The sequence below is a fragment of the Danio rerio genome, chromosome 16 (assembly GCF_049306965.1).
Source record: "Danio rerio strain Tuebingen ecotype United States chromosome 16, GRCz12tu, whole genome shotgun sequence".
Lineage (NCBI taxonomy): Eukaryota > Metazoa > Chordata > Actinopteri > Cypriniformes > Danionidae > Danio > Danio rerio.
This window is the reverse complement of record NC_133191.1, coordinates 36,213,917-36,241,070: the sequence shown is the minus strand read 5'-3', so window position 1 is coordinate 36,241,070 and position 27,154 is coordinate 36,213,917. Positions and strand designations below refer to the sequence as shown.

At 36.8% G+C, this 27,154-nt stretch overlaps 3 protein-coding genes across 11 annotated transcripts in view; 2 read left to right on the top strand and 1 right to left on the bottom strand.

Moving 5' to 3' along the window:
* Window positions 1-12,217, top strand: part of snap91a (synaptosome associated protein 91a) — a 54,243-nt gene extending 42,026 nt beyond the window's left edge. For 2 of the 9 annotated variants that reach the window (XM_073926192.1, XM_005158377.6), the window contains 11 exons: window positions 40-108; window positions 1,672-1,779; window positions 3,452-3,523; window positions 5,330-5,512; window positions 7,672-7,893; window positions 7,986-8,010; window positions 8,575-8,668; window positions 8,747-8,833; window positions 8,921-9,031; window positions 9,758-9,852; window positions 10,742-12,217. In XM_073926192.1, the coding sequence (XP_073782293.1) occupies window positions 40-108; window positions 1,672-1,779; window positions 3,452-3,523; window positions 5,330-5,512; window positions 7,672-7,893; window positions 7,986-8,010; window positions 8,575-8,668; window positions 8,747-8,833; window positions 8,921-9,031; window positions 9,758-9,844 (1,058 nt within the window). In that variant the 3' untranslated portion in view covers window positions 9,845-9,852; window positions 10,742-12,217. Of the gene's footprint in view, window positions 1-39; window positions 109-1,671; window positions 1,780-3,375; window positions 3,524-5,329; window positions 5,513-7,656; window positions 7,894-7,985; window positions 8,011-8,574; window positions 8,669-8,746; window positions 8,834-8,920; window positions 9,032-9,757; window positions 9,853-10,741 lie in introns of those variants that run through there. The other 7 variants (XM_068214166.2, XM_688661.11, XR_012392214.1 and 4 more) reach the window with 4 other exon arrangements.
* An 835-nt stretch (window positions 12,218-13,052) lies between these two features.
* prss35 (serine protease 35) lies at window positions 13,053-22,039 on the bottom strand. Its single transcript, NM_001002212.1, has 2 exons — window positions 21,937-22,039; window positions 13,053-15,189 (listed from the first exon to the last, which is right to left on the bottom strand). Exon 2 carries the CDS (start codon window positions 15,174-15,176, stop codon window positions 13,920-13,922), a length of 1,257 nt encoding a protein of 418 aa, NP_001002212.1. The 5' UTR covers window positions 15,177-15,189; window positions 21,937-22,039; the 3' UTR covers window positions 13,053-13,919.
* me1 (malic enzyme 1, NADP(+)-dependent, cytosolic) overlaps window positions 16,790-27,154 on the top strand; it is a 167,993-nt gene continuing 157,628 nt past the window's right edge. The window contains exon 1 of the mRNA XM_073925316.1: window positions 16,790-16,862. The gene's annotated coding sequence lies outside the window, so the exon portion shown is untranslated. The remainder of the gene's footprint in view (window positions 16,863-27,154) is intronic.

Below are 27,154 nucleotides of genomic sequence, written 5' to 3'. Positions count from 1 at the left end.
TACTCCTTTATTTCTTCTGGCTTTGCTCTGGTCTGGAAGATCTTCCTGCTGTTTCACGTGGACCCTCACCTTTACCTGAAACCAATGTAACCGGAGATCTCTTGTCCGGTGAGTGACTAATGATTGACTCTCTTCTCTTTGCATTTTTACTGTCAATTATTATATTATCTTTTATAATTAATATATAAATCAAGTATATTTTTTATTATTATTAATATTAAATACTTTATTGCTTGTAATAACTAGGGCTGCACGAATCTGTAATCTGTAAAATCTAAAATAAAGGCTAATATGATAAGCCTATTATTCATTCATTCATTTTCTTGTTGGCTTAGTCCCTATATTAATCCGGGGTCGCCACAGCAGAGTGAACCGCTAAGTATCCAGCATGTTTTTACACAGCGGATGCCATTCCAACCGCAACCCATCTCTGGGAAACATCCACACACACATTCACACATTCACTCATACACTACAGACAACTTACCCTTCGCAAATGAACCTGTACCGCATGTCTTTGGATTGTGGGGAAAACCGGAGCACCCGGAGGAAACCCACGCAAATGCAGGGAGAACATGCAAACTCCACACAGAAACACCAACTGAGCTGAGGTTCAAACCAGCGACCCAGCGACCTTCTTGCTGTAAGGCGACAACACTACCTAATGCTATACTGACACAGTAAACATTTATTTTTATGCACGACACTTTGTGTTCGCTATGAAAGAAAAAAAAAGCATATCAAATGTTTGTCGTAATCATAACTCTAAAATGCCATATGATCATTTAACTGATATGCACACAGGTTTCACTTTCACTTCCGAGTGCGGCTCATGACTGCAGTCACTGTGAGAAAAAAGCACTTGCATGCAAATCAAACCTCCCGCACGGCCCTCAAACGATTGCTCTGTGCAACAAACTGAACGTTATTTACAACTTCATAACCTGTTATTCACAGCCTATGCAGGTTGTGTTCACTAAAGTTATCGTCATGCGTGCACGCGCGCATTCACTGTAGTAAACAAACAGCTCGCGGTCAGCTCACGTGTGAATTCGCGGCCATGAATACGTCATTACATGAAGACAGAAATGACATTTTTAGGTGAATTATACCTTATAAATACAGTATGTGACACTTTTAACGCCATTTGAAGATGTCAATGTTGCTATGAAGACTTTTATGACTGCCTTGCTTCTCTCCTGACCTTAAAAATATAATTGGCTGAATTGTAGAAAAGCTGAATTAAGATCGTGTGTAGGGTCGGATCGAGATCGTGATCTTTTTCGATGAATTGTGCAGCCCTAGTAATAACCGAAATTATTATATTTATGAATACATTTCATAATAACAATAATAATATAATTCATAAGAATAGCAGTAATAATTAAATTAAAGAAAGAACATGAAAAAAACTACTGAATGGCAAAACATTAGTTGTATAATTCTGAAGTGCATTTTATTAGTACTACTATTTGTGGAAGTAGTAGTAGTAAACCACATCACACATAAACAGATGCCAGTGTTGATGAGTATGTTAAAATTATTAACATTATTGTTATGACTAATTAAACCATATCTTGATTAATTGTACTCCAAGCAGCCCATCACACTTATTGAAATAAAATAAAACTGCTAATTCCAGCAGTCATATTCTCAATCTTTCCCATTTAGACTCATTTGTTGCTCCAGCTGTTGCTCCAGTGGTTCCTGCACCAGCAGCTCCAGCTGCTCCTGTCTCTCCTCCTAAAGCTGAGCCTGGACCTGTGCTGGACCTCCTTGGTGTGTCTAAACTCCCCCATACAAAACACTCATCTGAAAAAAACAGAGAAAGTGCATGAACTTAGAGATTGTCATATTTAAAGCCTTTCACTGCAGAATAACTTAGGGAGTCATGATCATTTTTTTTCCAACTGATTGCACAACATTTCTGCAAAGCTTGTTGAAAGAGGTTATGAACAGTTTTATTTGTTCTGATTTCTGACATCTGACATACAATGTTGAAAAGGTTTTTACATCAAATAGCATCATATGTTATAGGTATTAAGTTATTTTCTGTCCTGTTTAGACCTCCCTTGTTGGAACACTGTTTGATTAGAATTGGCAGATTGAAGATGAAACACGCACAGGCATGATTAGTTAAAAATGTTAAACTTTAAAATTTTTCCTATTTGATTACTGCGACAAGAAAGATGTGTGTCCACCGATGTAAACTTCAGCATTTTTCATAGCCTACATTCTTCACAAACGTACACTACAGTGATTTAGATTAAAATGCACAAATACTTCCTAAAAAAGCAAACAATATATACAGTATTAATAGACAAAGCAATACTGATGTAGTAGAAGCCAGCTAGTGAAGTGCTGTGCAGGTAAACCTCACTCCTCTGACCTTTAGATGTGCTTCAGCAACAGATGCTCGATGTCCTTGTTAGAGCAACCGACTCCCATGTGGAAGGTTGCCGGTTCGATCCCGGCTCGTAGTGAGTTGGGTGGTGTAGGACCAGCAGGGTTACACTGATAATGTGATTAAAAAAAAGAGTTCCTTATACTTGTGTTTTGCGACATTACCGTCAGATCCAGTGTCGTTGGCATAACAACATCTTTTGAAAGTCTTGCATCAAATAGTGGCTTTTTTATAAACAAATCTGCTGTACAATGAACAAAGAAACAATTTCTTACTGGCATGGTCTGAAACTTTATTGAAAATACGGTTCTTTCCCTTTTTTCTAATGTTGGGGTTAGAAAGCAGGCAACACAAAGACGATGATACTGCACAGAATCTTGTTGTCTTTGTTATATTTTTATTCTTTGCCTCTCTTGCCTCTCCTTTCTACTAGTGTGAATTTGGTTGGGCAGGGCTAAACAGATAGCTGTTTAGTAACAGGAGGTGGAGTTTATATGTATGCATTCCAAAACAGGAGGCGGAGTTTAGCCACACTGTTACATAACAAAGTGGCACATTTTATTACCTGCAGTTTAGGCAAAAGGGCTTCAATATACACTGTTTTTAGACTAACCAGTAAGTTTTGAATTCTGAAACTGACCAGATGTTGTTATATAACAGTGGCCTCTCATATATCAAAAGATCAAGGGAGTTTAGATTTCTTGCTTCATGACCTCTTTAAATCAATAGACATGTCAATTTATGAACTGGTAAGTATGCATTCAGTTTTGCAGTTCTAAAATGTCGTTTTTTTAAACATTTGTTTAATAATTGAGTTCATTTATTTGCATGATGTGGCGTCATGTTTAATTCTAACTGTAGAAAAAAAACACTGAATATAAATGAATGTGTCAGTGTCTGTGTGTGTAAGCTGGGTGTATGTTTACTGTTGTAGGATCTCGGCTCACTCTCTTTATCTGGCCTTCTCTCAGTGTTTATGCAGCTTTAAGGCTGACTAATGCTTCTCCTCCTTCATGCTGCGCTGTGGGACATTTATCTATGGGACAGACACATTTGGGGACACTACTGCAGAGTCCCAGTCCGCTGCTCCTGGAGCTCCATCAGGTGACCTGCTCGGAGGTATGGGCCACTTATCCTGATAGGGGAAAAACTCCCAATACTTTTTGGTTAAATTACTGAAATGCTGTTCCTTTTTGAACAGTGAAGGACACACACACCCACAAATAATTGAATGCCATTTCAGGTATTAGTAAATAATGATAAAACAATATTTTATTATTGTTGTTGTTATTGATATTGGTGTTAAAATAACTTTAAAGTAATTGTTCTTTTTTCAACTTTTAACTTTAATTCTTTACTGACAATAACATTAGTAAAGAATGGTTGTTTGTTTTTAAAGTATTTAAATAACTCTAAAATAACATATCATCAGTGATCTTACTCTACATTAAATGAACCACAGCCATATCACCCTGCAGCCCAAGACCGGTTACTCACTGAAGCTAAGCAGGGCTAAGCCTGGTCAGTACCTGGATGGGAGGCCACATGAGAAAGCCCGGTTGCTGTTGGTTATAATGAGGCCAGCAGAGGGTGCTCAACGTGCGGTTTGTGTGAGTCTTAATGCCCCAGTAAAGTGAAGGGGACACCATACTGTCAGTGAGCACTGTCACGTTTCAGAAGAGATGTTTAACTGAGGTCCCAACTCTCTGGGTGTACCCTCTCTGGGGTGTTACACTTGTCTCCCCCAACAGCCCACACTCACATTACATTTGGGGCTGGGCACACTTATGTCATCGTTGATGCGCTGTTCAGTAAGTGCTTTCACTCAGCACAGTGGAGATTTCTTTAGTTATATTGTTTTAGTCATTTGGGACACAGTCAAATATTTCACTGAATAGATCAGACACTTTTGACGCTCATAAACAATAATAAAGTCCTTGTGCTGCAGAAATTAGGAGGTTTGCTGTAGGTGCAGCTGTCGTGCAGTGAGGGGTTTATGTCTTAACAATCTACAACAGTTTGCGTTCATTGAACAGTAAGAATGATTATTAAATCCATATAAAACAATCCTTTAAAAGTCATGTCTCATCCTCAGTTTCGGGCTCAGGCGCGCTTTGGACTCACACTAGAGCCTAAGTAACAGTGCTCTGGCACACTTCTGTGAACCGCACCCGAACCCGATTCAGAGCACTCAACACTTCTCAAATTATCCAGGAAATTGGCTTGGGTAGGTTCGAATAGCATAGTGTGAGCATTAATAATTCCATGGCACTTCTTGTAAAAAGTAGGGGTGTAACCCCGGTTTCCTGGCCAAATTCCCTCCATCGGCCCTCCACCGTCATGGCCTCCCAATAATTTCCATTTACCAAATTGGCTTTATCACTATCTGTCCAGTGGCTGCCGTCACATCATCCAAGTGGATACTGCACACTGTTGTTGGAGTGGCGAGACCCCTTCCCCCTCATGATTGTGAAGTGCTTTGGGTGTATAGCCATACATGATAAATATGCTATATAAACACTTTACATTACATTTTTTTATTTTTTAAAGTATAACAAAGTGCACTGTTGCTTTATTTATTAGATAAATTGTTTTAAAGCCCATTCAAACCAAGGATGATAACTATAATGGCAACAATACATAAAAAAAATTGTTATAAACGTAAAAGAATGGCAGTTCACCTCACACCTATTAAGACTGCTCACACAAGAGAACAATTGAAATCAGTATTTTTTTTTCAGTTTATGAGTGATAAAACATTGACAGCCAGTTAGGATCCATCTTGGTTTCAAGAGCAAGATCATTTAATGCAGCAGACAATATAACAGGCGCGTGCTAATAGGAAGTACAATGATTTGACTTGCAGATATGAGCAGTAATGTAGTTCCTATTTGTTAACTGGGCTTTGTTTGTTGATTTGTGCAGGTTTAATTTCACCGGTAGCCCCCACAGTTACCCCAACCCCAGCAGTAGTGCCATCCTCAGCCCCAGCGGACCTGTTGGAGTCAGGTTTTGATGCATTTGGCTCTTTACCAGTATCTTCTACACCAGTAGTGGTCGACAGCACTAATTCCACCACTGCACCCTCTGGTGGCTTTGATGCTTCAGGTGAGAGGTCTAATTCAACAGAAAATTATTCTCTCAAGATAAACCTGAATATTTAAAGACCAATTTAACATAACTGTTTTCAGTGTCCCTTGAAAGCAGCGTGGCTTTTTCAAGCTTGCTTCTCGGCATACTTTCCTCCTGCATGAGCATTTCTGGATCTGACCTTCTTAAATAATACACAAGATGTGGCAGGGCTTATAAAATGCATTTTCCCTCTGCTTTTTTCTCCTTTTCCTTTTCATTTTGTGTTCTCTCTCTTTTGCTATAATTCTCAACTTTATCATCTGTCCCATTCTTCTGTCATCTCTCTCTCGTTTCTGATAACTCTGTCCTTGCACTCTGATCTGGCTCATTGCTTGCTCCTGCTGTGCGATTGGTGAGTTGGGGAGAGAAACTCAGGGCTTTGCTGCATGTACTGTTTTTTTACCCATTTTTACTGGTGGGTTTGGGAGGTGTGAAGGCCCTGATTTACTCTTTTTTTTTTTTACCCTCAAACGCCTGACCTCAACATATTGAGATATGAACTGGAGAAATTTTTTATGTCCATGAAGGAAGAGCCTCACAGCTATGCCTACAGTACCTACTACATATTGCATAATCACCACAAACCAAAGGGAGTTTGAAGTTGTTTACCAGCTCAACAAATTTTCACAGATCACTTTGGGAAGCTGTTAAGAATATCTGAAACAAACTAAAATGAAACATTTGTTTTGGCCTGATTTTGTTTATAATACAATTAGACTTAGTTGATACTTGATCCTAGTATTTCAGGGCCTTAAAGTTCTGTTTGTTCTACAACTGCACACCTTTTATCCCTCTCTGTGCATTTTTTCCTTGCTTGCCATGTTCAAGATCTTCTACTGCATCTGAATGAAATTAATACTTGTGTTAACGTTGTCGGGTCTGTACCAAAACATTTTTTTCATAAAAGGAGTTTACAGTTGTAAACATTGGACTGGATCTTGTTTTAGGATAAAGCAAGACAAGTTTTTAAATATCAATGCCATTGTTAAAATGCCTAAAATGGGAATAAAAGTTTTTTTTTTGTATATTTGAATGTCTTAATAAAGTTTTAAAAATAAAAAGAAAACAAAATCACAGTTTTTTTCAAGGTAACAATATACAAAAGTCTTTTCATGCTTTTTTATAATAAACATCATTTGATGACGTACTAATAGACTATTTACAGTACAGCCTCAAATTATTTAGAATCCTTGTATTTTGCCTCTATCATTCAAAGGAACATATGCATTAGCTACTTTATGAAACTATTTTGTATAGTTTATAGTATTTTGTATTAAATATAGATGTACATTTCAAGTTTTATAAGTTTTATATGTAAAACTAGCAGGAAGTATTTTTAAGATAAAAAAGCTAAATGCAAGACTTCTGCACCAAATAAACATTTAGGTTAAAGTTTTAGTAGCTCTTGAGTGATTCTGTACAGTTGGCGCTGCAGTATGGGTGTGTTTTTTTAAGTGCATGACAGAATGCATCCATTTAATGCAAGGAATATCCTGTGTATAAAAAATGTGCTTATTTGTGTTGCCAGTTTTCAGGTTCCCATTGCATGTATAGTAGTAAACACCCCTAGATTTGAAATACCTTGTGACTGATGAATGTGTGGATCTCAAATGTTATTTTTCTTATTAATAAAATACTATTTAAAAGTTTTGCACTGCAAAAAATGCTTTACTTACTTAGATTTTTTTGTCTTTTTTTCTTGTCCAAATATCTAAAAATTCTTAAATCAAGAAGAATTGACTTGACAAGCAAAACATATTGATCTGTTTAAAGAAATAATATGCCAAAATGAAGTGAGTTTTTCTTTAAAACAAGCTAAATAATCTTCCAATGGGGTAAGAAAAATAATCTTATGTCAAAAGGAAAAGCAAGATTATTTTTCTTTCCCCATCAGCAGATTATTTAGCTTGTTTTAAGCAAAAACTCACTTAATATTGGCATATTATTTCTGAAAACAAGATAATATGTTTAGCCTGCCTAGAAAATGTTTCTTGATTTAAGAATTTTTAGATATTTGGACTAGAAACAAGACAAAAATTCAAAGTAAGAAAAGCTTTTTTTTTGCAGTGTAAGGTCAATAAGACCCCATATTAACCCACTTTTCTCTGTGCCAACTCCAGTGTTTGATGGATTAGGAGACCTTCTGATGCCAGCCATAACACCTCAGAGCACAGGCGGGACCCCCATGGCTGCGGCAAGCCCTCAGCTGGCACCTGGACTTATGCCCACTGCTGGGCCAACAATGGTTCCGGCCATGGCACCAGCAATGGCACCAACAATGGTACCCGCAGCAGCTGCCCAACCAGTCAAACCAATTGGAGGAGACTTGGACTCTTCACTTGCCAATTTGGTGGGAAGTAAGTGTGGCATAATGTTTAAGTGAGTTTGAAAAGGTTATTGTGCTCATTAAATCTGGCTCAGACTTGTCTTGTGCCTTTCTGTCTTGTAGATTTGGGAGTTGTAAGCCAGAAAAAGTAAGTTTGGAGTCAGTTGCAATGCATTGTTGTCTGTATCTTACACTGAATTCCACACAAATTCTTCATGTTCTCCCAACAAAGAATGATTATTTAAACTTAATCGCTTTTCCAAATTTAAATAGGTTGAACATAAAACAATTAAGTTGTCCAAATAAAACGTAATAATTGTGTTGTAGTTTGAACAAGCAGCAATTGCAGTTTTTTGAGTGGATATTGTAATTCTAGTGTAAATATAAAACTACTGTAAATCCTATGTATTTTATATTACAATATTTATTTAAAAAAAAAACTAAATATCACTATGTTTTCTAGTACCATTCTTCTTCCTACCATTTTGTTTTATAACACCTATTAATCTGGTCCCTTATCATAATGTCTATTCACAGCCAAGAATTACTCAGCAAGACCTGTAATTCATTTGGACGGTTACGGCAGCTTGATTGATTTCCTTTCATTTGCTGCACATTTATTCTTGTTCACTTTGTGTGGCCCTGGAGCTGTATTTATTAATCCAGAATAAAGATTTACACATATTGGCTGACAGCTATTTGTGTTGGACAGGGACAACCAGTGGAATGAGAAAAAGCTGACAGGAGGAGCTAACTGGACCCCTCAGGTCGCACTTTCTAGCTGGGGCACACCTGGTGCTCAGATGGTAGGGATTGCCTCTTTCTCAAACATGTATGAAAGGTTTTTGATATTTTATCAAGGTTCTGTTTTTGTTTGTGTTTAGCCTGGATCTGCCCCTGGAGCTCCAGGAGCTGCTGCCCCACCTGGAGCAATGGCACCACCCATGGGGGCACAGCCTAGCTTCGGCATGGTGAGAAATCACTTCCTAAAGTGATAAAAGAGTCTCGGTATTTCACACTTCCAGTATTAGCGCTGATTGATGGATATTTTTACTCAGCCTCCAGCAGCAGCAGGAGCTCCCATAATGCCCCAGCCTGTGATGATGGGCCAGCCCATGATGAGACCGCAATTTACAGGGCCATCAGCAACAGGAACTCCTGGAGCACCAGTAAAGAACATTCATTAAATTGCACTTACAGACATATCTAATCTCATTGAAATGATTCCCTGCAACTAATACAAATTTGCTCTGCCAAATCTCAAATCAAATTACTTCATCTATACCCCTTCTCAAGTAATATTCCACCCACTATACCCAGCCCCAAACCAAATTCCACCCTAACTGCCTTATCTTGAATCAAAATTCCACTTACTCTGCCCAACCCCAAACTGATATTAATTACCCTGCTCCATGTCAAACCAAATGACCAAATCACTCTGCCCAGCAACAAACCAAATTACAACACTCTACCCTTTCCCAAATCAATATTTACTCACACTGCCCAGCTCCAAATCCAAGTTTGCCCATTCTTCTCCATTCTACAACATATCCTGCACACACCGTCCTAAATCGTACACCATTCTGCCCAAACCCAAACCAAATTTTGCCCATTCTGCTTAGCACCAAAATAAACCCAGCCCACTCTGCCTAAATCTAACCAAATTCTTCCTACTCCACCCAATCTCAAATCAAATTTTGCTCATTCTTGCCATCCCCAAACTGAATCCCACATACCCTGCCCAACCCTAAACCAAATTACACTAACTCTACCCCTGACTCTGTTTAAACCAAGCAAACGGAAATGTTTTTGTAACAATGTAAATGCCATTACTTTTACTCTTGATTAAAAGATTTTTTTTACATCACTTCCTCATGCACACTTTACTTTCTCAGTTATCTCCAGGTCCAGCTGCCCAGAGTCCCAAAAAACCTCCCTCCAAGGACCCTCTTGCAGATCTCAATATTAAGGACTTCTTATAATACCTCAGGTATCATTATTTTCCTAGTAACTTCTTAAAATGAGCCACTGAATGACTATGTAAGGCATAGGTCTCTGCACAGTTTTGCTCCAACCCTAATCCAAGCTGATTCAACTAATCAAGGTTTTCAAGATTTCTAATGAACACCTTGGCTGTTTCTCAATTCCAAGAATGCAAAGAATGGACTTGTGTTCTTGTAAAGACCGGTCTTGCCAGGTTACCTCAGAAGAACGAATTCAGGAGACCACGAGAATACAGAGCACATCCTGTGAGAAATGAGATGCTCCATTCTTCCTGATGATCACATGACCTTTACGCATTTTAAACAGAAAATTATTTAAACATCACAGCATTCATACATCGATTTATGTCTGCATGTCTTCGGACTTTTGGGGGAATCCGGAGCACCTGGAGGAAACCCACGCGAACACGGGGAGAACTCCACTCAGAAATGCTCTGAACCAGCGGAGTGAAGTGCTACCCACTGCGCCACTCTATTAAAATGTTCATGCTAATGATTAATAATTAATAATAAATAATAAATCTATTTAAAATGCTGTGCTTCCCACCTCCTTTATTCAGTCGCAATCACTTCTGGGACTGCGAGAGCGAGTTCGGTGCTCAAGTCTGCATCGGTACATCCTCAATTCCAAGAACATATGCAGGACGTTTCATGCGTCCTCCATTCTTGCGGTCTTGAGTTTTGGAACTGAATTTTGAAAGTTGATGTTAATGTTACACAAGGATGTAAGATCACTGAAGAACGCATATTGATAAACAGCCCTTAATTAGTTGCATCAGCTGTGTTTGTATAGGGTTGGAGGAAACTGTGCCTAGCAGAGTTTGAGACCCCTAATGTAAGGTGACATGTTTTCTGTTTTTTTTGTTTGTTTGACAGTATTTGTTTTCTGAAAGACTGAGCTCCAGTGAGAGAGGTCTGCTGTCTGTTTACATCCTAGACGCCCGAGGAGCCTGCAACTGGATATCCACTGGCCCTGCCCCCATCTCAAACAACCCCGCCCACTCTGCCCCACCCAGCATTCCTGTGTCATGTTGTAGCACAAACGTGAAGTAAATCGTAGAGAAAACAAGCCGAAAAATGAAGACGTGTTCATTTCAATGTTCCCCTTTGTTTTGAAGAAACAAGAAAATGATTAAAAAAACACAAATGAAAATGAAGGATTAAAAAAAGATGAATATGTATGTCAAATTTTCCAGTATTTAAGTTTGAAATGAATGGTGTGCGTGCGTGTGTGTGTGTGTGTTCTTCAAGCGCTTTCTGTTGTATGTTAGTTTTGGTGCAATGTATCATTTGCAGAAGGTGATCTGTGTATATTCTCCTCAGTGATGAAAAGATTTCTCCTCTGCTCAAATTTTTATCTGTGGACAACTTATTGATGTGAACCTGGTAATCGGAAAATAAGACATGCTGTTGTCATCATGGATTGACATGTTTGTTTACAGATATATAAAATATTTAATATATATATATGAATTACTTATAAATTGCTCATAAATGATCAACATATCCAGGCTCCTCTTTCCTAGATAACTCTTTTTGTGATCACGTCATTTTTGTTTTTTAACTGGTGTTGTTTTTCCAAAAATGTTTTCCTTGATTTAAACTTTTTTTTTGTTAGATCAATGTTTACATGCTCTCATACGATGTTCCCCAAAAGTTTGTCAGCACTACAAATCTTTAAGGAAGGCCTTTTGCAGTGTCTTAAAATAACAAATATGTACAGCGACTTGTTAAACAGGTAACCTGTTAAAAAAATGAAGAAAAAAGTCCCCAAGATTTCACAGTTGTAGTCAAGTGGAATGCTGTGTTTGAGTCTCATAGTTACTTGTGCTTGTATGAAATCCAAATTGAAGCTGGTACTGTACATGTAGTGTTATTTTGTATAATTGTAAAAGACCCCGTTCACATGTTTGGTTCTCCGTCTTAGCCTCTCATACTACATAATATGAACCCTGAACCTTGTTTGTTACATGTTACGGTTTATTCATGCTCCCTCTGTTGGTGAGTGGTGGTACTGTAGTTTGCACAGCAAAATGGAGTGTGGAGGAGATGTTTGAAAAAAATAAGTCGGTTTCATAGATTATAGGGCGTAGGTTAATTAGCAGTGATAGACTCTTAGATCTTTGTAAAAGTTATCAGGAGGTCACTGTTAAACAGTGTTACAGAAAGGTTTGATTGACGACCCGGCATAGCCAAACCTCTGTAACTCACTTTCCCTGTTGACAAAGGATTTCTCTTTTACAAAGTCCTATTGAAAGAATTTTTATTTTATTTATTGATTCATATTTGACACCCATAAATAGTGCATGTAAGCCCTTTGAGATGCAATAAACACTGATGGGAAGAATTGCCTACTGGTTTCCTCTTGTGTCTTCTTTCATGTCAATAATGAAAAACATTATCTATTTAAGTTGAATATGCAAAATTAAAACTATGATTATATTTGTAATATTGTACATAACTTTCTAATCAAGAATCTTAATGTGATTCTAGAGTCAGATATTAGTTTCAATAGTCATGTCAAAGTAAGTTAATCAGCATATTATCATCTCAAAAACATTGCAAGAATTAGATGGTTTGTTTCCTGTGAGGACTTCATGCTTTTATCAGCAGCAGGGTGGATTACTGTAATGGACTCCTCACTGGCTTTCCCAAAAAGACAGTCAGATAGTTGCACCTCATCCATAACGCGGCTGCTTATTCATAGTTTTTAAAGCTATTTTCAGTTTTAATCTGTTTTTAATATTTGTTATTCTTTGTTTTAATTTTCTTATACTTGTTACAGTCACTTTATTTTGATGGTCTGTTTGTTACATTGCATCTACATGTCAACTAATTCTCATAAGTGACAGGTTGGGGTTAGGGTTAATGTAAGTTGACATGCATCCTGTTAATGTAAAGCACTTTGAATTACCATTGTGTATGAAATGTGCTATATAATAAACTTGTCTTGCCTCGTAATAATTAAAATGTACAATAATTATTTTCACTTTTAAAAGATCTTAATTTGGGCCTATGAAGAAATTAAAAGCATGCTTAAATCTAAATCTGTCAGATATGCACATCTGACCTAAAAAAAGACATAATTTTGTCCTCTTACATCAATACATGTACCTCTTTGTTTATTTGGTCCTTAATAACAAACATTTAGAAAAATTGTACAAAATGAAAAAAGTATGCAAATAAATTTGAGAAAATCAATTTTATATTAAGATTTTCCATTTGTATTACCTATTAAGCTACAAGGCGTTCTCTTTTAGCAATTACAATGACAGTTAACATTGACCTAAATTTAAATAACCCTGTGTAATTCTTTTCAAATAAGAACAACATGAGAATGAAACTCATAATATGAGCCTTACATTAAATACATACTTACAGTTCTACAGTAGGCTGTTACTCCGACAGGTCCTCAAATGTTTTATATCTTAAAATTAAATTAGCACCAAACGTCAACAAGGACATTAAATCAGGAGGTTAAACCTCTAACTGCCTGCATTGTGATACTAAAGGCAGAACCAACTGTATAAGCCCATTAAGACAGCTTATATACTATCAAAGGCACACGATCATAACATTTATAATAATGATAACAAGATAAAACCATTTCAAAGAACACCAGTACTTTGATACTGCTTCTTCAAATCAAAAAGAAAAGAAAACAATCCAAAAATAAAAATGAAAACTTCTCTAAGAAAAAAAGGTGTTTGCTTTTCTTGTGTCAACTGGTCATCAGATTTAGCTCTCTACTACAAGATATCCAGACAAAACAACTGCCTCCCATAGCAAACAACACTGACCGAAGTACATTTTCTAATTCAAAACGACAGATTAGGACAGAATTAGTTCTCGTTTAGGACAGCAGAATCTAGAAATACATTCTCTCTATCTGATTCCTAACAAAAGTTGTCTAATAAAATAAATTAAGGTATCAAAATAGCTTGGAAAAGTTCAATGGTAGGAATGTTTTAGTTCCTAGTGTTGTTGAATGCAGCAGTTTGTGTAGGGCACGGATGGGAGGCACAAGTGTTGGTGGGAGCTGGGACAGAGTCTCTCAGGTGTCCCGACACTGGCTGGAGTCTCCATGGACCCACCGGCAGATCTGTGCGTACTTTAGAGGAGTGATTCGGACAGCCACGTTGTAATCCTGCTGCCCCCCGTTAACATCCACCCACTGGTGACCTGAGAACACCCCAATGATCTTACGCTTCCACTTCTTCTTGCCTGGTTCTTTGAGGCGAATGTAGACACCCGAGCCACTGGAGCCAGGCTTGGCATCACAATACTGGTACAGCAGGTCGTTGGACTCCTCAGACACAGAGCAGAAACGGTACACCAAGTTGCCTGGTCGGTCATCATCAAAACCAGAGAAGTGGATTCTACCAGCAGGCAACTTCTTGACAGAGGGAATGACTCCAAGATCCATGAATTTAGTCTTCTGTGCTCTCTTAAGCTCCAGGACGGCGTAATCATAATCAGCTAAAACATTTTCAGAGATGCCTTTAAACCATCCCTTCGGCACCTGCATCTGTTTCACCCTTGTCCATCGGAATGAGGGCTGTTCTGAGTCAGTACTACGACGGCTCCGATTCCTCCTGCCTTTACCTTTGCTCTTACGCTCTTGCTGCTTCTCTACAATCTCTCCATTTTCATCAACTTCCTCTTCCTCGTGCTTTCTCTGGCCTTTTCCTTTCCGTCCCTTCCCTTTCCGTCCATTCTTACGCCGTGAGCGCTCTTTCAACACACCAACGCTGAGTTTCTGTACCCCATCCAGGTAGTCCGTACCATTGTGAATGCAATGAGCTGCTGTCAGGACATGTTTGGGAGACACCAGCACCCCAGAACATCCCGTGGAGATCTTCACAGAAGTGGAGAAGGGATACTTCATGGAGTACTGCTTGTCGGTGATGGTAAATCGTGTATCTGTGCCGTAGACCTCCCGTCTGTGCCGAGTGTGCAACTGAGAAGCTCCTGTCCAGTCGTTGCTCACATTTAGGTCTTGTACGGTGACAGTCGTGAGTGTGCGTGTCCCGTTGTCATACATGGTCTCATAGGACAGTAGCTGCTCCAGATCATCCAGACTGGGCTCCGGGAGACGCTGCTGGCACTCGATGCCACATATTCCGTGAAGATCATTTTGAGGCTTGGCCAGAAACTCTGAACTTTCTAGGTGCACGGTTTGCTTCTCTTGTACCAGTGGTATTTTTCTCTGTGGCCAGGTGTAGTCACCTGTGGGATCGTCCACTGTGGTGGACCCCAACACAGCCAGTGCTGAGATGGAAAGCAGGAGCGTTAAGGGTACCGGGCCCATTTCAGAGACACCCCTAAACCAGAAAGAAATACAAAAAAGAGAATTAAAATCAATTAAATATATCAGTTTTTGTTGCTTGTATGTTTGATAATCTTTACGAGGTGTAGGAAATATACAGCTGAAGACTCAATTATTAAACCGCCCATAAAATTTGTATTCGTTTTCAAATATTTCCTAAGTGGTGTTCAATAGAGCAAGGGATTTTATTTATTTATTTATTTATTTATTTTATGGAGAAACCCTTAATTTTTGCTGAGATCAATATTAGTACCCCTCAAGAAATAATTTTTGGCTTCAGAACAAACCATTTTGGTCCAATGACTAGCCTAGTTCACCTAATCAGCCTAGTTAAGCCTTCACTTAAAGCTGAAAAATATTCATTCATTTTCCCGCGGCTTAGTCCCTTATTTATCAGAGGTCACAACAGCAGAATGAACCATCAACTATTTAAGCATATCTTTTACACAGAAGATGCCCAGTACTTGTAATCACCAATACACTTACAATCACTCTCTGGCCAAATTTGTTTACCTAATTCCCATATAGTGCATGTCTTTAGACTGTAGGCGAAACCAGAGCACCTGAAACCTGTGGAGAATATGCAAACACGTGGAGAATATGCAAACTCCACACAAAAATGCCAACTGGTCCAACCGGGACTCGAACCAGCAACTTTCTTGCTGTGAGGTGACAGCACTAACCACTGAACCACAGTGCCACCCAGCTGAATATCTTGCAAAACAACTTAAATATATAATATTCAGTATTCAAATATAATGTTTGTTATGTAATATTATGTATTGTCATCATAGCAAAGACAAAATCTGTTCTTTAAACAGCTCTATAAAAATATTTGAAACAGAATTACAATTTCACAGAAGGGCTTTTGTCATCAACTGTACACCAATGGCTATGTATACATTAAGTAAAAAATATAGTATTTTATTAGCATAATACAATGCATGGAAATAGTGATATATTCTATTTCCACCAGGGGTGACCAAAACTGTTCCTCAAGATCTTCCTTCCTGCAGATTTCAGCTGCAACCCATATCACACACACCTGCCTGTAATTATCAAGTGCTGTTCAGGTCCTAATTAATTGGTTCAGGTGCGTTTGATCAGGGTTGAAGCTGAAATCTGCAGGAAGGTAGATCTTGAGGAATAGAGTTGAGCACTCCTGATTTACACTATAGAATTTATTTTTAGTGAAAATAACAAATATTTGCGCTTCAGTATCCAGGCTACATAATAAAACTGTATGAAAAATACCATATTCAGTTTAAATGAGAATATTTATCAAATGGATGCCACCTAAACAATCAATAAAATAATCGCTTCCTACCCTGCCTTTAATAAAAAACATCTTTTATTAAACACCTATTTCAATTTTTATTTACAATATTTAAAACATTTTGTAGATTGTGTCTAAAGTTCACACCACTACATATCTAAATCTTCAAACCACTGATGGTGCAGTGAGGAAGCATTATTGGTTATTTTGACTGTTCAATCCAGGCATTGGTGGGCGGAGTCATATAACAAGTCAAATAGTGCAAATTACCTCTGCTAGACACTCTTGAAATATATAGGTTTAGCTTCATAAACACTGAGCAGAGAAGATGGAACTCGGGTGGAGGAGGAGGCTGCATCCATGTACTATTGGAGAACCAAAGGAAGACTGAGGTAAGTGATGTCTTATCTCTAGCTCTACATTAATACTAACTGGCTGGATAAGATGTTCCAAAATGTTTGCTAAAACGATCATACTTTCACTTTGCTGTCATCTAAAAGTCAAGGTTTATCTCACTTTATGCATATGCTAGGCTATGTACAAAGCGGCTAGCCTACAAACATCAGCTAAAAGGCTGATTAACTCAGTTATGGAGGTCATGTTTTTAAATGGATGTCAGTGTAAGAAAGGCTTTACTATGCTGAATGTATTGCTGCTGGTTTATTAGATAAGTCAATGACAATTTTGTGGCTGTGACAGGTAGGATGGAGTGTGGGCTAATTGTTTTCAACAGGATCTAACTGAAGTAACTGACTGAGGCAGAACTCTGACAGAAACTGAATGTAGTGTTCTTCAAGGCTGTAATGTGATTGGTTATGAAAGGCACATGTGAATGCCTGTCACTCTTTCTCCAATAGTAGAGCCATGGACCCTTCCATCTCCAAAAATTAGACCATTTCTAGATTTCGGACAATGAAACTGGTGTAAATTTCACTGCACATATGCAAATGACTTTTGCACAGGTGATACTTTTGCACAGGTAATGCATTTGTCTTCATTTATTTTTGGGGTTTCTTTGGACTAAATTTCTTACAGAATTCACATTTGATTAGTGTATCTCATTCCTGGTCCTAGTCCTGAACATCTTGAAATATTAGTAAGCCTGTTTTAGTACATCAGCTCTTTAGTAGGAGCTCTTAGACCTGAAATCTGTATCAGATATGGAAGACACCCAAAAATCATATCAGAAGGAAAGGCTTGAAAATAGAGAATTATATTATTATTCTCCTGACCACTAGGGGGAGACAAATAATCAGACTTCGAAGCACCATTTCTCTGTATATATGTGAGTGTATATACAGTACAGTACTCTTCATCGCCCATCACCACATTCCACAGACCTTTATATCCATTCCTAATACGCTTAAGTCAACAATATTTCCACAGAATCCAAAACTTTAGATTATGCTTTTATATAAAACACACATAACATTTTATTTGGAAAATCATTTGTGGATGCCAGATTTGCTGCATTAGCGTTAGAGACTAAACAAATGACTCAAATAGCACACAAAAATGTTCACATTTCGAACTAGTCATCATCTAACAGAAGATATCTGCTATTAGAGTGAAAAAAAAACACTGCCTGTGGAGACTAGAGGTTTGTGGCTGCCTGGGTCTGTAAGGATATTGAGCTTTTGAGTCAGTGGTTTGGAAAAGTTTCATACTGTCTTGCTAAATGTCAGTTATAAGTATATACTAGGCTTCCGAGGACAGTAATGCAATTGGTAGTCTTACCATAAAATTATATGATAATTGAAACACACATGCACCTACACGCATATACTGCAGATACACAAGACTATGAGTAGGGTATGAATACATTTATGTATTATGTTACAGAAAAAGATTTTGGACATGCAGAGGGCATTTATTTTTCCACAATATCAGCAATTTGCACAGTGATGAAAATATACTTCACTCGTTTATGCTTAATATGATGTTCCCATAAATCACATAGATAAATACTAGCTACAAAGCAGTGATTTTATAACAGAAATCAAGGTCCCCAGATGCATTAACGTGGCCTTTTCTGTCATATGGGTGTGCAAGAAAAATGACATTAGATTATGCATGGTTCTTGGCATAAATATGAATAATGTATGTTTCTATCTATTTTTAATGTTTGTATACATTTCCATCACATTTCCAGGTCTATAAATTACAATTTTTATCAATGTTTAAATATCTGTTTGCAGAATGGCATATGTAAGGGGTCTTTCAAGGTCCTGATGTGTTGTGTTTATTATTATTTTTTAATTGGAGCTGACTTTACATTATGTCGTATTTTAATGCATAACCAAATAAACAGGTGGAATATTATATTTACATATTGAATAGTTCATGGAATATGAATTACTTCAACAATCGGCAAAGCAACAAGGTAAACGCTAACAATAATATAGTGACTCCTGGGCAGTAACTGATTACATGTAATCTGTATCTAATCAGATTCCACAAATGTAATCATTATAATTGGGATATATATATATATATATATATATATATATATATATATATATATATATATATATATATATTTGATATATATATATATATATATATATATATATATATATATATATATATATATATATATATATATATATATATATATATATATATATATATATGCTAATCAGAGTACAGTTACTTTTTATCAATTACATTTTTACACATTATTCTTTTTTACAAATTTTTATGCATTTACTCTTAATTATTACATTTTCAACAACTCAAACACTTTTTTAAAAGCATTTTATGTTGCTGTTTATGTGGAAACAAAATAATATATTTTATTTATCTTTTTGAAGGTAAGGGGCGACGCGGTGGCACAGTGAGTAGTACGTTCGCGTCACAGCAAGAAGTTTGCTGGTTCAAGCCTCGGCTGTGTCAGTTGGCATTTCTGTGTGGAGTTTGCATGTTCTCCCCATATTTGTGTGGGTTTGCTCTGGGTGCTCCGGTTTCCCCCACTAGTCCAAAGACATCTGGTATTGGTGAATTGGGTAAGCTTAATTGTCTGTAGTGAATGAGTGTGTGTGGATGTTTCCCAGTAATTGGTTGCAGCGGTAAGGGCATCCGCTGTGTACAACATATGCTGGATAAGTTGGCGGTTCATTCCGCTGTGGTGACCCCAGATTAATTAAAGGACTAAGCCGAAAAGAAAATGAACAAATGAATAAATTTTTGAAGGTAACAATAATCAAACCAGTTAGGGCATAAATAATCTAAAAGTAATTCAAAAGTACCAAGTAATCTACCAAGCACTAATTATAGTAGGCTACAATTAAAATGACAACCAATATTTTAGCAGTATTGAAAGACATAACTTTCCCAGCGATGGGTTGCAGCTGGAAGGGCATCCACTGTGTAAAACATATGCTGAATAAGTTGGCGGTTCATTCCACTGTGGTGACCACAGATTAATAAAGGGACTAAGCAAAAAAAGGAAACGAATAAAAGACATAACATAATGCAAGATGCATTGATTTTCAGAGATTGTGATACCAGATATGTGTGTGTGTGTGATATAATAGAGACATGAAATTAGACATTCCTATTGATGACAACAACAGCATTATGCAATGGAAAACCACTAAATGTTGTAATTTATAACTCAAAACAAAGTGTAAGTAAAAGACCGCTAACTGAAGAAAAAACAACAAAAACATATTAACAATGTTTCAAATTGGACTAGCATTAATAGCTAAAGTGCAGGTCTGAGTGCAGCATGATGGAAGATTATCCACACACACATGAGCACACATAGATAAGCAAAAGCACTTCACAGCGACTACTCTCACACATTCATCATATGTTAGAATGCTGAGCACTGCCCAAGAAAACACAGACTGCAGCAACATTTTTTAATCAGCAGTCAGCTCTGGGCTGGACTGGAATCTATAATGCTACTGCATACTTGATTCAATACATTTTCCCTTGGGGAGCTTAAATCCCTCTACTCCCACCTCACACTTCACTATGACATGCCGTCGGTGCAGATTATCCACATCAGCCGCTCTGTCTGTGAGAATCAGTCTGCACAGACAATACTGTGTGGCCTCAGTGAAAGTGTGAGGGGGGAAATGTGCGAGTGAGGAAGCTTTGGATTCAGGCAATGACAAATCTGATGCATCCCTACTGGAGGGGGACAGGAGAAGCAAAAACTTACAGACATCCAAACAAACTATGACTATGAGGAGAAATGCACAGACAGCTCAAACCTTAAAAAGTCAACAAAACAGATAAATGGAGTCTGACACCCGGTCTGATCTCTCAATCAACAGTTATCTTGCTAAAATGAGCAACTGTCTGCAACCTGACATTTCTCCATCACTTGCTGGGACATTTCCAGTGACATTTCCGATGCCTTTTATGTAATGAATCTATCTGATTTGGACACCCAACAACAAAAAAGCAAAACAAAAACAATGTAGAACAAGTTTAGACTAGTGAGAAGTTATATTTGTATACAAAAAACTAGTAAAAATATTTTTTACAATCTCCCTCCGTATGTAAGCATCACACAAATGTTCTGAGAAATCTCAGAACCTTTCAACCAACTTGATCAACCAAATGGTGGCGCTACTGACACCATTTCAAATTAAATTCATTAATTCATTCATTCATTTTCCATCGGCTTAGTCCCTTTATTCATCAAGGGTTGCCACAGTGGAATGAACCGCTAACTTCTCCAGCCTATGTTTTAAACAGCGGATGCCCGAAATATCCATACACACTCATTCACACACATGCAGACAATTTAGTGTACTCAATTCACCTGTACCGCATGTATTTGGACTGTAGGGGAAACTGGAGCACCTGGAGGAAACCCACGCAAACACGGGGAGAATTTGCAAACTCCACACAAAAATGCCAACTGACCTAGCCAGGACTCGAACCAGCGACCTTCTTGCTGTGAGGCGACAGTGGGCCACCGTGCCATCCTTCAAATTAAATTAAACATGCTAATTCATTCAAAGTTGTCGGTTTAAAGTTTGACTTGGTAATTTCATAATTTAATGAGTATGTAAATCACATTATCTAAAGTACTGGTTTCCAAAAAGACACTCATTATTTTCAATGGATAGTTAGATGTTTAGGTAATCTTCATAAAGTAAACATACACCAGTTTCATTACTAATGAATATAGTCGTATATTAACAATATGCATAGTTAACTGGTTCAGTTGTATAGTTGTAAATGGACTTTTTAAAATGTCTAATGTATTCACTGAACTTGCTAAACAAGTAAACAACCTTTTTTTATTGTAGCTCATCATTTAGAAGTTTTCAATTCATAAATACAGGCCACCTGAAATGCTTAAAATGATCTTGACTGATATTACACATTATTTTAAAAGATAAGTCTTTTTATTATTCAGACCAGAAAGTTGTGCAAATATAAATGACAAAAATAACTACAAGTAATAAAAGTGCTCTTCTCTAAAGGTGAAAGGCATCATACCTGCTATCATTCGATTGATTGGAGATGTTTCAATCCGCAAACAGATGCTTGTTAATTTAGCAGGAACCGTCTAAAAAAGTTATTTCATCTCAGAGGCTTCGTGGTGTATAGTCCGTTTCTTCTCATATCTGCTCCACCTTCTAGACAAGGAGAGCTCAGAGACGAAGTCCTTGGTAGGAATTACACTTGACGTTTAAGGGAAAGGGAGGAAAAAAGTCCCAACAAGATTTTCACAAAGAGTTTAAAATAGGGGAGGGACCATCATGCTCTCGGCGTTGGAGCAGAGAAAGTGAGGCTCGTACAGCACTTGATCTTTTGAGTCAAGGGATCTGAATAAATCTTTATTTGACAATTCAAAGGGTCGTTTATGTCTGTGATTCAATGGGGCTTTCCACTGATTCGTTCCACTGTGCGCACAATAGCCCAGCAGCGGCGCTTCATTGTGGTTCGGTTCCGTTCCCACATCACCGACACTTGTGTCCGTGTACATGATGTGGTAAATACGCGGGCAGGGGGGCTCGGAGTTAAAAGGACGCCTCCAAATTTGCGTGGACGTCAATATGCAGATTTTATGAGCGACAATGTCGTCACGCTCTTCATTTTGTTTCTAGATAATCAATATTGCTTAAACAAACGTAAAACCGATAAACCAGAGAACTATATTAACTTTTTTATATAGGCCTAATTCTCTCTATTCCAGACACAAAGGTCCAATAGTACAAAAGACAAACAAACTAAAACAATACAAACCACACTATATAGCTACCTTAGTTAAAGGCAGTTCTGCCAATATTTCATTAAAGGTGACCGAAAACGTACCACAGTAAGCCTATCAATTACTTTAAAATCTATTCTGAGAATTTTCCAACCGACAGATACACTTCTATATCAAATTTCCCGTTTTTATTTTGTATGAGAAATATTTTATTCACAAACAGAAATTCTTGAATTCACAGCCGCCTTTTTAAACATTTTTAAAAAGTAAAATTGGTGTATTTAATAAATTTCATCTTGGTTAAAAACAATGAAAGGAATAGATTCTTGGATTATTATGCTAATTATTTTGGAAATATCACGGACACAAGTCATTCTTTCCTCTTTCCTCTGTATTTGTGTTATTTATACATGTTTATTTATTTTTTTCCTATTTTTTTATTTTTAAACCTTTATATATGTTTATAATATTATTTATATTATTTATCTGATCTGTTATTATCATTGCTACCATCACTGTCTTATTTGTAAAGGTTAAAATTTTGTGCTTTTATTGAATGCATTACTATTAATTTATACTTTTTACTTACATAAAATAATGATATTGTGACAGAGAGTAGATAATAATAATAATAATAATAATAATAATAATAATAATAATAATAATAATATGTAATTTTTTTAAATAGATTTTTGTCACAATCTCCAGTGATAAATATGGAAGGCTTATAAAAAAAAAGTATATTATAACTATACAACTATAAATTAGGCTGTTTAAAATTCATTTAATCTCACAATTGTTTTTTCATGCACACAGATTAAAAATTAGTTTAATAATGGCTCAATGCATTTTATGCATATCTGGAAACATTATACTGTTGGGTCTCAATGAAAGTCTTGATTAATGCAAAGTTTGAAATGACTAAACAGCAGATTCATTTCTGTTTGCACCATGAGAAAAGAATGACTTTATTAAAGCTCTAAAAAAAAAAAGGTTAGTAAAGTTTAACAAATATAAATATTATGGTACAAATTGACTTTAAGGTGTCTATAAATTCTTTCTTTTTCAGTTTCTTGTGTGTGGTTATAGAATGAGTAAAAATAGTGACTATTGTAAAAGAAATAGGGAAAAAAGTGAAAATGCAGTTCAAGTTATAGTAAATATTGCACTAAATTACAGATATTATAGAAAAATAAAGAAAAATATGTTGTTTTTTTTGTCTTAGTATTTCTGTTTGAAAGTTTTATGTTATTTTGCCTCCTGCGTTTTTCATTTATGTAGTACAGAAGTTTGATTTTTGATTGATGTTTAGAGGCCAGTGAGTTTTTTTAAATGATTATTATTATTATTATTATTATTATTAATGTAACAGACTTTTTTATGCAAACACGTCTTTATTTTGCCCAAATAGGTAAGTCTTATGAAATTCTAATTATTTTTTAAAATCTTTTTTTCTTAATTACTGATGAAGTTATATACTTAATGCTGATATTCACACAAGGAAGGTTAAGTGCTGTACACTTCATGTTTACTTCACCACTTTCCAGTTTAGAGTCATTTAAATGTTTGAAGTGAATAAATACCCATAAATGACCTTATATGAACATGCTGTTGAAAACGTTACATAGATCCCACTCTTTTGTGATATGAAAACTTAAAAGATTTGTTTATTCACCCTTCACTTGAGTCTCTTTAGAAAGTAATTTTCTCCTTGCTTCATTCACTGAGATTAATCACAAGATGCTAATTCTTCCTCTTAATGAGACACAGGCAATTTGAGTTGTTAAATTATTTAATATTGAAGAGGCCTTTTTGTTATGTGTAGAAACAAAACAACACAAATTCTTAGATTTAGATTTATATATATATTGCCCCTTTTCTTATATTTGGTGGATCTTGTTTTCCAATTCTCTGTCTACCATGTCATGAAATGCCTTTAAGTCTTGTTCACTTTTCACAGGCACTCAGGGAAAGTGTTAGTTCTTCAGGTTCCTCAGTGTGCACTCACATCAGCATCCTTCACTGTGATGTTCTCTGTCAAGTTTGAACAGAGAAAGGTGATCTCACTGCTTCAGACTGTGGTCTCCACCCTCCAGTGTTGGGAAAATGCCGCAACAAATATCATCATGAGCTCTCTCTGTCAATTCAAGGTCTAATTTCTATGTTACCAAAACATTGTGACCAATTATATATCACATTTTCTGAAAAGAAAAAACACATAACTTACCTTTTGCGTATAAGTCACATTTTACTGTTTCATTCATGCAGATATGATGGAGAATTGGCCACCACTAATTCTGAATAATTCTACATTCATGCCTAGTCTCAATTTTTGAGTGACCCTAGAATTGCAGGTAGATTTTGAATCGTCAAGATACATTTTTATTGTTATCGCAACCCAGTACTGAGAAACAACCATACACACTCGTACACATACAAACACATACACTACGGCCAATTCAGTCAGTTCAGTTTACCTATAGCACATGTCTTTGGGCTGTGGGGGAAACCGGAGCACCCGAAGGAAACACATGCGAGGAGAACATGCAAACTCCACACAGAAATTCCAACTGACCCAGCTGAGACTCGAACCAGCGACATTCTTGTTGTGAGGTGACAGTGCTAACCACTGACCCACCATGCCGCCGACTAATACAAATTGTACAATATATATCCGATATATAAAACGATACGATATATATACGATATATAAAACTATGTTTGCATGTGTATTTAGGGACATTTGGTTTTGCCTGTCTCTCTGCCTCCTGAATCATATATTCAGCTTCTGTAATCATGAAATAATGAAGTCTAATTTCATATTTTTAGTGTCTTCACTTTACTAAATTAAAGACATTTGCACAAAATGTCTATTTTCTGTACTGTTTGTAATTTCAGTAATATTTAGTACATTTTGTTAGAGATGCTCCAATCAGGATTTTTGCAGCCGATACAAAGTACCAATTCCTTGTCATGGTGATCGACTGAGTACCGATTCTAAAGCTTCAAGCTTTATAATGCATTAAAGCACATTTTCCCTCTAGGTATGATACTTAGGTGGAGATCTCACCTTACCTAAGTGAATAAATTAAGCATGTTGCATATAATCCTTTAAACACATTTCTTTTTACCATTTAGGTGTAAGCATGTAATAATATAACACGCATGTAAAAATTGTAAAGAAAAATCACAAACAATTGCTCCGCTCGTGTCACAGCAGCTCAAAACACAGTAAATAAAATGGTTGCACTTGGAACAAAGAGACCATCACTTGCAAGTTTAACCAACAGACTGTATAAACAAATGTCACACGGCATCTGTATATATTTTAGCTGTTGTGATGCGAGCGAATCATGCTTCCACACATCATTTACCTCCTTGCGTATTGAAGCTACTGTTGGCTATGTATAATATATGGGAACGCACTTGCATCTTCCTGTGCTTGTAAACTCCTAAACAATTAACTGTAATCGGTTCATGACATCCGCCGGATTGGCAAGTACCGATCAAGTCATTAAATGTGATTATCAGCCAATACCGATCTTCAGCCGATTGATCAGAGCATTCTACATTTTGTGTCTGTCCCTAAGTTCTGTTCAACTCTGTTATATTGGTTATAAAAAGGCATGACAATCTTTACAAAATAAGAGAAGTTACCTTTAAACTGATTCATAGATGCTATCCAGACAAGTGTAATCTTAAAAGGCTTAGTAATGATATTAACACCAACTGTTCTTTTTGCTTAGTGAATCCGAAAACTTGGAATTTCATTTTGGGGTGATATTCTTGATTTTATAAAAGATTATGTTGGTGCGGCATGGTGGTGAATTTGGTAGCCCTGTCGTCTCACAGCAAGAAGGTCGCTGGTTCAAGCCTTGGCTGGGTCAGTTAGCATTTCTGTGTGGAGTTTGCATGTTCTCCCCGTGTTCACGTGGGTTTCCTTCGGGTTCTCCGGATGTGATATATAGGTGAATTGAATAAGCTAAATTGTCCGTACTGTATGTGTGTGAATGTGAGTGTATAGGTGTTACCCAGTGCTGGGTTGCAGCTGGAAGAGCATCCGCTGCGTAAAACATGCTGGATAAGTTGGCGGTTCATCCTGCTGTGGCGACCCCAGATTAATAAAGGGACTAAGCCGAAAAAAAAATGAATGAATGAAGAAGAATGTTATCTTTCGTTTTTTATTAATGTAAAAAGGAAAGTATTTTTTTGTTGGCCAATTTCATATTAGCTAAAGCAAGTTTTGAAGTGTAAACCTTTTTGTTCTAAATTTAAAATTGAATTGAAAATGTATTTTGAGTTTATTGAGGGATCAACAAATTTAAAAGCAATATGAACAAGGACTTTAATGAACAACTTGCCACGTGTCTTGGACAAATGACTGACTTTGTTGTTGTTTGATTGATGATCTATGTTGGTAATGTTTTTCAGGTATTCAATAACAAAAAGAAAGAGTTTAGAAGGTTAAAGCTCTGATAGAAAAACCATGTGACTTCCTCCAAG